At 38.4% G+C, this 12,172-nt stretch overlaps 1 protein-coding gene across 1 annotated transcript in view; it reads right to left on the bottom strand.

Moving 5' to 3' along the window:
- SOGA3 (SOGA family member 3) overlaps positions 1-2,175 on the bottom strand; it is a 40,456-nt gene extending 38,281 nt beyond the window's left edge. Inside the window, 1 exon segment of the mRNA XM_058419690.1 lies at positions 2,160-2,175. Within this exon segment, the coding sequence (XP_058275673.1) occupies positions 2,160-2,175 (16 nt within the window).
- Positions 2,176-12,172: the final 9,997 nt, after the last annotated feature.

Here is a 12,172-nt window from a genome sequence, read left to right as displayed (position 1 = left end):
GACTCCTTCTTCTGTGCCTAAAGAGAGTCTGGGAGAAGCAGGGCCACCCTAGTCTCACACATCTGGTGACCAACAAAATGCAGTACTTTTCAGGGGTCTCCACTGTAGGTGATTTTTCTTCATTTATTGGTAGGCACTAGAATGCCCAATTCCCATCAAATGTTAGGAGGTTTAGGTCTTTATCTTGCAAAGGTAGGGAAGACGTGATGAAACAGGTGAATAAACAGTCTGCATTTTGCTAGCTGAGGGGCTTGAGAGTGTTTTATGTTTTTATTTATTCCTCATTTAATGTTAATTAATTTTTTATTTCCTCCCTGTTGATTTGACATGCTTGTTTTGATAACTTATGGATGTGTATAATTGTCTAGGCTGGGACTGTTTCTTCCTTCTCTGACTTCCAGGTGGCATCACATTACCATATACATAAGCTTCCAGACAAAAATTCCACCCAGATTTTCCAAGATCTGATGTTAGATAATTACTTGCTTTTTCACCTGTGATACCTCCTGAATTATTCTCTGCTTTTTTGTCCTCTTCTTATGGACAATCACTCTTTTTATTTTGTCTTTGGTTTCTCTGGTTTTTTTTTGGGTTTTTTTTTCACTATAACCTGTATTTTAGGATCAGTGTGGTTTTCGTACATATGATTTATGAGCTTAATGCAATTTTCAGAGATAACTCTTGGCCTAATAAATTTTGAAAATATTATCAGTTTTAGCTTTGTTCCTTTTTTCTCCTAAACACCTTTGAGACCTCAACATAAGTTATTCTGAAAATAAGTTTTTTCATTTCTTTGTCTTAACAGATTTTGTGTACGATGACAGGACATTTTATTTGTTAATTCACACTGAAAAATACCATTAAAAATCACTGTATTTAGGGAAGCTGCAAATTAATAAATCAACAGTGAACGAGATCCTTTGTTCAACAATTCACTGGGCTTTTTATCAGGCCCGTTATGCTGCTATCTACATCCTGGATCATATCCAAGCCTCTTACATAATGCCCTAGTACTTTTAGAGAAATCGGAGGACTCTGGCACACATCAAAACAATAAACTCAGTATCTCAGGTTTTCCAGCTGGTGCGTGTGCACAGAAAAAGCCCTGCTGGAGGTGTATTGAGAAGTACACACGACAGATTTGTTGCAAGGCTTTTGACTCGGGGACCGAATTTTGATTCCGATTTGAAGAGTATGTGAGAAAATTGTTTTCTCCAAATCTGCTGCTCTGTGTACGCTGATATTGCTTTAGATGGTTTTAAATGACAGCGTGGATCAGCTGTGAGTGAACCCACAACAGCTTCTGTGCTCTCTCCGGGCTGCGCGAGTGAGGCCAGAGCCCTGTTTCTATGGCGACTTTACCTGCCCTCACCCCCTGCAGCAGCCCCTCTTCAGTTCCATGGAGCCGATGCAGGGGAGGGAGAGGAGGGGGGCCAAGGAAGCCGTATTTCCAAGGAGGAGCCTGGGAAATCGGTATTGGTGTGTTGTAGTGCCGGAGTGTCAGGGAATGGACAGAGGCAATCCCTGCAGGGCGAGCTCCGGGGGGATGCCGGGGTCCTCCACCCTAAGCCCCTCCTGCCCTCCTTTCAGCCCACAGAAAGCACGGCAGAGACCAAGTGGTGATGGCCTGATTTTATTTGGAGTCCCTGTGAAGAGACGTTTTTCAGCACAACACATCTGCCCGGGTGTAATTCTATTAGGAGCAGAGTAACAACCAAGCTTTGTGGAGTAAGGACAGCCCCAGTGACACTGGAGTCCTGTAACAAGGCTCTGGGTCACATTGCCATAGCGATATGTAAGCCCTGGACAGCTGATGCTGCTGCACACAGAGAATCAGGATGTTGCAGGACAGATCTGAGATAATCCCTTATTGATCTGAGGTGCAAGAGACCACAGCAGAAGCATAATTGACCCTTAAGCTTAAGGTAATGCCTTTGTGTTGAAAATGGTGCTGCAGAGTGAGTCTTTCTGCTCCCTCTCTTCTGGGTCTGAATGTGAGGTCAACTCTGTATCTATCCCAGAAAAGTCAGCAATAGATCCAAGTGTTTCTGTTTGGCCGAGTTAATCAGTTATTAATGAGCTATATATACAGGAGAGGATGCCCTCCAGGATTCATTCATTATTGAGGGAGGGAGTCCAAGGAAGGCACATAAACTTACCCTGGCACATAGTCATACTCGCTCAAAAGAGCCGTGATCCACTCTTTCCAAACGCACCCTCTTTTTCCAAAATCTAAATTGTCTTGTAATTGTAGAAGAGGCACGTGTAGGAAGCGACAAATCCTCATACAGAGATATTCCTTTAAATCTTCTGAGACTAAATCTTGGCTCCACTAAGGCCAATAGCTAATCTCACATTGTTGTCAAAATGACCAACCCCAATGTTAGGATTCCTTGGACATTTTGCTCATTATCTCCTCTAAGCTGGCACAGGAATCTTCACACTGATTTGTGTACTGACAGATTTAATTTAGAAGCTTTACTAAACCAACTCCTATAAAGTAAACATATATTTTCAAATCACGGATTGTTTCCACCATGATTAAAAAAGAAACAGTGTTCTGTTCACTTGAAATACTTCATATACCCTGAGAACTCCTGTGAATCATAATAAGGAATTGTAGTAATGGATTTTATTAAAACATTGCCACAGCATTTACAAAAAATTTGTATGACTTAAAAAAATCAAAGAAAAATAAAAATCATTTAATGCTGCAAAGTAAATGTTCCTGATTTTATAATATTTTTTTTCTTTCAAGAGGAAATCTGTAGTTACTGGAAAGGAAGGCTCTCTCTTCTGAGCTGGAGCTGCCGATGCTCAGGCACAGAGCCAAGCAGTGCATCCCATCTCCTGTTTGATACTGACCATGTACCTTATGACTTCCAGTTACAGTCCTCCAAAGTCATAATAATATTTGCTGCCATGTCTTTCTCTTCTACCCTTCATATCTAGTTCTGGAATGAGATATGAATAACAGAATAACTCAGGGAAATTAAGTCCTTTTTCTCAAAGACGACTGGGTTAATTTATTTTAAGAAAATAAAAAAAAAATTAAAACATTTTTGCCCACTTTTCATTTGCATGTACTTTCTATTAATCCATCATCTTTTAAATATGCTTAACTGAGTTGAAGCAAAATTTCAGCTGTCATTTTGTTTACTATACTTTTAATAGCTTGAATACCAGAAACTCTAGTTCTGAAGGTTTCACTACCATTAAAGCCCACAAAAAGTTGCATGAGAAAACTTTCCTTGAGCCCTCTTTCAAGAATAAATGTCTTCTTCAATGACCTCTGTGGTGACACTCTCTCTCATTGCAGGATGTTTTGTGAGCCATTGGGAGTCTGTGTGCATCTTGTAATTGCTATCAAAGCTTTGGCAAAGGGTCAAACTATTTCTTCAAGCAGTTTTAAAGTGTAACTCAAGCCCATGTGTTCTCATCAACCATCTTTCCAAATAGCCTGATTCAAGCCATTGAGATAATGGTGACCTGCACCACTGATGTGAAATGAGTACAACACAGGGTTATTTCCCTGGCTGCCTGGTGAGCGCATTAGTGCATGGGCACTGCTTCCTCACCAAGGAGTTCTGGAAACTGCATAGATCACAAACTCCCTGGGGCAAGAGAAGCTACTAGTCCACTTCCCAGACAGCAACATTTGAGATTCTCCCCTTCAATATTTCTGCAAATTATGAAAGACTCACCATGTCTGGACAGGGGTTTGTTTGTATGTGTAACTATAGTCACCCTGAGACATGGATTCGCCTCTTGGTTAGTGTTTGAACTGTGTCGTAAGGATATCATACATATAAGGGTCATCTGGCTTCTTACAGGAAAGACAGAAGCCAGATCTGCTTCAAGACCTTTTCTCTGAGCCAAAGCTCTTTTTTGTACATTATCACATTACCTGGTAGCGCAAGACCAAAACCAGGCTAACTTAGTCCAAGTACAGCATGTGATGTTAATGCCAGTTTAAGGAATTTTCCTGACTGCAGCAAAAGAGTTGGTACCTGGCCCAGTATAAAAACTGCTGGGCAAAGGTTTGGTGTGGGTTTTTTTTTGTTTTTTTTTTTTGTTTGTTTGTTTTTGGTTTTGGTTTTGTTTTTGTTTTTTGTTTTGGTTTTTTTTTTGGCAAAGCATTTGGAAAGCATTGTTGCTATTAAGCATTTGTTTAAAATCATCCTGTAGCACATTGCCACAATGTCTGGTATGAGGAGCCCTAAAATCAGATGTGCCCTCTCTTTGCATCTGTCAGTTGAGATGGAGACAGCTGAGTTGGAGAAAAATGTAGATTTTTTTAACTTCAGTGATATGATTTGGCCTATGTGCATACTTGCCAGCATATTAAAAACATGTTCTAGTCCAGTCTTCTGATCTTATATAATTTTTTTATTTCAGTTACATGTGAAAGTGATAGGGAGATTGAAAAGTTATATAGCATCATCTAGTGTTCATATACAAATTTACAGGAGCCTGCAGTTTCACCACTCTCACTTATTCAGATTAACTGGCACAGTGTTGACTCCAAAGGAACACGTGAGATAAATTCCTTATTTCCAGCTGCTGGCCTGAGGACTCTAAGGAAGGGAAAAAAAAAAAAAAAAAAAAAAAAAGAAAAGAGCTGTGCTATTTCCATGCTGTTAACATTCACAGGAGTGAACAAGAATAGTAAGTGTTTTCTTGCAAGTATTTTTGCAGATAAAGACAAACCAAAGAATTTTGGTGTGTGATTTTAGTATAAGGATGGTAAATGCCCAGGATCAGAGCCTGCTGTACTCACTCTGATTTGACAAAATAAATTAGAATGCTTTATTTTTTAAGTACTTGTTAAAAAAAAAAGAGAATCACAACAGGAATCCAAATCTTCCATCCCCAAAGCTAAGCATTTTAAATTAAATTACTTAGAAGGAAATGCAATACAAATCCAGGAGGACATCACAGAGTTCAGAAACCTGCCTTCTATAAAGCAAGTCTGCTTCACTTTTCAAGGAGGGGGTTGTCTTCTTCTTCTTAAAAGCTTAAGATTTCAAAATTTTAAGATTGTTTTTTCTTGACTGTGTACTGAGTTTTTGTGTAGAATGGCCAGCAGAGAGGTCTATGCTAATGCAAAAAAAGAGAAAATAAAGAAGGAAAAAGAGTACCCCAGTCTTTCATTTAAATCTAGGCTACAGTGTAAGACGTTCTTGTATCTGTGTCAATGACACTCCAAAGCATCTCCAACAGGTCTCATCCCTCTGGAAAAGGCAACCTCTGCTTCTAGGGAGCACAGCAGCTCCCTTTACCACCCAAACAGCAGAAAAAAATGCAGATCATGTCTCCCCAGGCTGTTCTGCTGGATGCCATCTCCTGTAAGTAAGCATCATATTGTGGCTCCCTGCAAGACCACAGGGCATCACCCAAGTGCTGGTGCAGGCAGAGAGGAGATAAAGACAGGTTGTACCGGAACACATCGTAGGAGCAGGACAGCCAGCCAGGTGGGAGGCGGAGGGAGGCATACCTTTTTATCAGAAAAACTATTCTTGTCTTCTTGATGAGAACTAAATGGGACAATTAAGTATAACTCAAGATGAGTAAGGTCATGTGACACGCTCATTTGAGAAAATGGCACTTCAGAACGGGCCAGGAATATTTGGGAAGCTGGACATTTTTTCTAGTGAAATCAGACAGTTCTCAGAGGTTCTTGTTTGATGGGAACACCTGGGGGCTAAATGAATTCCTTTCAAGCCTGTTTAAAACTAAATGCATGTTTCACTTGCATCCTTTTGATAATCCAAGGTAATTTTTGACTTGTGACAGCGGACTAGAAATTCCTGTCCTGCAATAGCTGCCCAGTTGTGTGCTTCAGGGATTTTTTTATGGTCCCAAACTTAAAAGGTCCCATGGCCTTTGTGGAGCTTAGTCATATTTATGGTTGCTGTACAATATCAGCAGGTGGCTGTCAGATACAGGAAATTAATTTCACGTGAACCATTGGACACTTGCATTATGGAATTGATAGTGATATGTATGGAATCATATCATATGAGAACTCTCAGAAGCAGAGTTCTCAGGAGCTCCCAGGTACTGGAGTTTGGGGTGTGCTCTAAAAAGAAATAAAATTTAAGGGAAAGAAAAGCATAAAAACTGGGCAATGGGAACATTTATAATGTTTTCCAGAAAAAAATATTGTTTGAAAAAAGTGGCTTTTTTCTGTCATCTCTCAGCTTGGAGATGTGACATCTCTCCATATACTATCATCAGGTCTCCTTTAAATGTTAGCTCTGTTGTACAAGCATCTGTGAATACCCAGTCATTTCTGTCTTTTAATACCTATCCATGCACATGTCTGCTCCTTACACACCTTTTCTGGGTTTATAGTATCATAATTATGTTTCAAGAATTACTGATTTGGTTTAGGAATTATATGTTGAATATACATTTTAGTTTAATCAAACAGGTTTGGAATTTTTCATGAGTTATTCAGACTTCTCTAAATGAGACTGAAATCTGTTTTTCTTGAAAATTACTCTTATTTCCTCTCTCATTGCAAATGAGCAGCAGAACCAAAATAGTGTGTTGTATACCAACACAGAATATCAATTAGAAACAACAAGAGTGTTATTCTTCCCCGTGACAGAAGCAAATCTAGGCGATAAATGAGAGGTTATTTTATACCTCATGTTTTATTTTACAATGTTTCTTTCCAGTTGTCTTGTACTAAAATTTGTTTTTCCTGCTTTCACAACGAAGACTAATTTATTTTTTTGAGAAATCTTTTTGTTAGCTCTCCTTTCCTTTCTTGCAATAAAGCTTCTCCCCTCCCCCGCCCCTTTTATTTTTCAGTCTAAGAAAAATAGCTGCAGCTGGAAGAAGATGGTTTACTGTCTTAAAATTTTCTCTGCAGTCTCTGACTTTCAAGAGCTGATTTTAATTCCTGAATTAATTGTTTACGCCTTCCAAATGGAAAAAAAAAAAAAAAAGAAAGAAAGAAAAAAGAAAAAAGCTGTTTTGGTCCAAGTTTCTAATTGATGCAGTCATTTTGCATACTTCACATCCGTAAATCTGGCCACTAGCATCTAGCCACAGATTAACTGCTTTGGATATTTGTGTCTTTCTTTTAGTGAATCTTTTCCATTATGCTGATTTTTTCTAATTAGTTATTCTCATTTTCATCTAACTAAAATGTTATGCAAAATTATAAGTGAAGATTCAGTTTATTTGTCTTATAAATGAATGCATAATTAATGACAGATTGAAAAATAAACCCAACTCAAAATGTGATTCTAGTAATTTTTGCCGCAGTTTACTCTTTCCCTGGTGATATACAGAAAAAACAGCCAAAAGATTTCCTTGGCTTCATAAGGAGCCTTACAGCTGTATTTGACAACAATTTCTATGAAAAAATAGACATATTATATTAAACATTTACTATCATCTTCTTCCATTAAACACATGTTTACAACTCAGATGCTCTCAGGAGTATATCTTTCTATTTTGGTCATTTCAACTTTTAAGTACGTGTTTCAGTGAGCAGAGCTTTTGTATAGTCTGACTCAATGAAATCAATTCCATCACACTGTGAAAATAAGGCTGAGGTATTTTATGGTAGGTGCTGAAGAGGTGGTGCTGAAGGCCATGCTGTAGGTGCTAAATTCTACAGATATCTGAGTCTGTGATCAACTTCACCTTCAAGCTGAAGGTAAAAAAAGCAGTGAAATTATGGTATAATCTGAACTAACCTCTAAGCTAAATATACGTCCATAATACCATGATAAAAATGAAAATTGAAATAAATAAAATTGATAAAAATGAAAATTGAAATAAATAAAATTGATAAAAATGAAAATAAGTTATTTCAAAATTTTCTAGTTTGGGTCTGATAAATGCTTCATTATTATTGACTTAATGGCTGGTTGCTTATATATATATATATATGTATATATGCACATCTTAACATTGGTTCAGGAAATTTGAATATGATCTTGACTCCTCTGGAGCACTGTGATCTTGGAATTTCACCTAGGACACCGTCAGGTACCCATTACACATGTTGTGTGTGGCTTGCTGCTCTATCCATGTTTTTACCGTGGTGGTAATTAATCTTCTTTTACTTTTATTAACTGGAGCTCTGGAAATTTTGGATTTACACTTGCCCTTGTAGCCTTTTGTTCAGCCAGCTTCTTGGAAAGAATACTGCTTCACCTGGGAAAGAAAAACTGCATATGGTAAAATCCCACCACAGATGCAAATCTGGTATTTCTCTGTGTGCTGATTAATCACAATTTATACTCCAAATTGTCAGGATACTCAGCACAGGTTACTCTTTTTGGTGAGGTAAGATCAGCAGGGAACACAAGAAGGCTTTTGTGGAGGGAAGAATAGGATTAATAGACAACATGAGATTTTCCAAAGAAGGAGAAATGTTAGCATCAAGGATGTAGGAAGCAGCCAGGATATGATGATGCAGCACCTCCTGCTAGTTCCACCACACACACAGTATAATTTCCCCTCAGATGCCTGATGCTCCTACCACAACAAGTCTTGCTGCATTAGTGGTTGGGTCCACTCATGTGATCACAGGGTTTGGCTGATGACCTTTACTCACAACAACACCAGTAGCAATTTATAAACCCTTTTATAGCCCTGTTAAGGGTTTTTGCTGGAGGATACTGAAGCCAGAGAGATCCTTCCTGACACATACTAAAGGCCTGTAACAAAAAGAAATAGAAAATATGTTCAGGACAATAGCTGCAGAAAATAATAACAGAGATTAGGAAGAAACCTAAATTTATCCACTGCTTTAAGCTTATTCAGTGAAATACATGAAGAATACTTTTAGCTACAGTGTAGTCATTTTTCCCTAAAACAAATCACAGTCAAGGGGCACCCACAATTACTGGTGGAAGTGTCAGGGCATGATAAAGGGTGCCAAGCGACAGGGAGGCTCATACCAATATCCCATCTAAATGAAAACTCATTATTCTTCGTCTTAGGACTGCTACCCTAAAATGAAGTGGGCATACCCTTCCTTTAAGTGCTATTTTATGTGGCTGAAGGATAATTACATCCCCAGTTTACTGGAAAGTGTTTCACCTGCAAAATTGCATCAGTTCTGAATTAATCCTGCTGGGAATACTGATACCCCTCCCTTACTGCCTTTCCAGCTTCTTCCTCAGTGTATTCAGTCAGGGCTAAGGAACCTTTATGATTTGATTGCCTGGGGACTTAGGGCTGCCTTTTCTTCTTGTGGTCACCTCAATTAACTTAATTGCTGCTTGTTTCTGCTGTTATCTTGAAGCAAAATCTGTAGCCCACTTGAAAAGTGCAGCATTCTCTCTTGAAACTTGATGATTACACATCAGACCTGAAATGACCACCTATCATATCCTACAGTCTTTTCCAGCACGTGATTCTGCTGCAATGTCTCTGAGAACACACCTTTACTGAGTAACTGGCAGGGTGCTTACTAACAGAGTGGTGAATAGTGGTGTTGACATTACTGAGAGCCTTCTTTAATCTCCCCCTTGCTTAAAATGCTGACATCCCTGGAGGGCTGCTATGACTCAACACCCAACACCACTCAAGTCCAATTGACATCACATGTACCCTCCCCTCTACCCCCTCAGGACAGCCAAACCAACTGGACTGGATTCCAAACTGGAAACACCAGCTCAGATACTTCTCAAAGGAAAACTGTTGTCCTTAAAAGTCTTACAGAAAACTTCAGCAACTTGTTTGCACACACAGATAAGTGCAAAAATGAAGATCTATAAATTGATTTATATTTTTCAGGAAGATTTTTTTTATTATATTAACAAAAAAATATTGTGGACTCTTTAAAAATTAACTGGGTTATTGATGTACTTTAATTACCAAGGCAATAATAAGGCAAGAAGCTAAAACTTCTAAAAATGAAGGGGACTTGACTTTCACAGTCTAAGTAGATGTATTCCTGTTCATTATTTCCCATTTAGTATATAACAAAATATTTTTTCTATCCAATAGCTTAAAAATTGATATAAGGCAAGCATTATGTCATTAATTTATCTCAATTCTGTATTATAAGTCTTTTGAGAAAGTGTGTTTTTGCATTTACACTAATGATTAATATTTTCATGCCTGCCCAGCTCAGTGCTAGTAGGCTTTGCCTTTCTAGATGGCAGAGCTGGAGAACAGTTTTTCATGCACAATAAAGTTCCACACAAACATGGAAATAGTAGTTCAATACCAGGTTATCTACCATGAGGATGTAAATATATGGTACCACTTGGGGGGGGGAAGTGCAAAGGTGTTTATTCACCTCTCTTTACCTTACGTACTTTAAGCAAAATTGCTCCTGTGATACAAATGTCTGGTATCTTTGATTAGAAGAATTCAACCTTTCCCCTTTGACTAAAGAAAAGCAGAAGCAGTTTAGCTTCCCGTTTTGGACACCTCTTTTAGTGATGATAGAAAAACCAAAAAAGCCAATCATTCTTACTCACTCCTTCATGTTCCTAAATAAAATTTCTGTCTTAGTGCAATTATGAGTTTTGCACTTTTTATTTCATAGAGTCACAGGTTTCTTCCATACATCTTGTGCCTTAGCCGATGCCTTTCATCATCCTTCCTTTTTAGGTGTGAGCTTTACTACCCATTGCCTCAACTAGAGCCTAATATATATACGTGAAATCAGCACAGTTCTTGGCATTTGTCCTCAGGATTATTTAAATCAATGCTTATTTCAAGAAAAAAAAAAAAAAAAAAAGTACTTTTCAAATAATTTCTGAAATTATTATCTCAGAATATAGATCAGATTTTTAATAATAAAATACTAAACCCAATAATAAATAAATAATAAAATAATACATAAATGATAAAATAATAAAATCAAAGAATGTTGATTTTACTTAATCTAAAAATATTTTTTCTATGTCTAAAGGTAAACTTGTAATTTCTAATCCCTCTACAGTCAGTTGGGAACAATACATCTCTCAGTAGTGTGCTTTAAATTAGTTACATTCTGGATATGTCTGATCCTCTGATTTGGTTACCAAGGGAATCTACATAGATAGGTTAATGTTTAAATGCCCACATTTGGGTTAGATAAATCCCATCCATAGAAGTTAATGGAAGAACAACTTGATTTTTTGAAATGTCTTCAAGGCAGCATGATCAAATTTATGTTAATATCTGTTTAACAGTGTATTTCAAAATCGTTTGGGTTTCTCTCTCAGTAGCAGACAAAAAATTATAAGTGATCATTGAAAATTTCTGCTACTTACTAGAAAGTCTCCTTAATAAATAGAATAAACTGAAAAATTTTGAATTGAAGTGATACATTTCTTTTGAACTTACTATCAGAAGTTTGCAGCTGGCTTTGACTTGCTCCCACCCACGGGTTTAAGGTACTTTAGGCACACAGAGCCTAACCGAAACTCACAGAATTACTTCAGAGAAAAGTGGCATTTGCAATTTTTCTCATGAAAATACAAGACTGCAGCGATAACAAACCACGTGTTTGTTTGCTGAGCGTTCTTTTGTAACCATTGCTTATCTGAGAAAAAGCAGCTGGAAAGTCCTAGAATTCCCTGGAATTAGGTGAGATGAAGGCAGCTGGACAGTTTCACTTGTTGGAGCATAACTTGGACACCAGTTTTATCGCTGGAGGCACGGCCTTTGTGTTCCCTTTGGAGTCTACAGGATCATGGAGGTTTAATAGGAGACCTTAGAACTTTATAATGATGACCATTTCCTCACAAGACAAACCAGTACTAAAAGGGCAGCTCGCCAGGTGTACGTGCCCTGAAGGCAGGCTTATCTGGCTGCTTCCAACGCTCTCCTGACCTGAAGGCTGCAGGCTGTAGCCACAAGGCCAAAAGACAGAGCTGACAATGGCAGCACCAGCAGCAGCATGACACCGCTGCTTTTTTTGTCAGAGCCTGGAGTCCCCCTCAAAATACCTCAGCCACAGCCTGTGTGTGTGTTGAGATCTCTGCCACTGCTGTCCCCACTGTTGCCAAAGGAACTGGGCTGGGAAAGGGAAGCTGACAGCTGATGAGAAACACAGACACAGAGAGTTTGACAGCACAACTGTACAATCAGTATTGTAGCACCTCAACCACTTGGAAGTGAGTGCGTATGTCACGGACAGCACGGATTTGGACATTTGCTGATTACATTGATTCCTCTTAGATGCGTGCTGGTGCTCCCT

This window comes from Hirundo rustica, chromosome 3, assembly GCF_015227805.2.
Source record: "Hirundo rustica isolate bHirRus1 chromosome 3, bHirRus1.pri.v3, whole genome shotgun sequence".
NCBI classification, from domain to species: Eukaryota; Metazoa; Chordata; class Aves; order Passeriformes; family Hirundinidae; genus Hirundo; species Hirundo rustica.
Note: the sequence above shows the minus strand (reverse complement) of the source record. Positions and strands in the feature narration are given on the sequence as shown.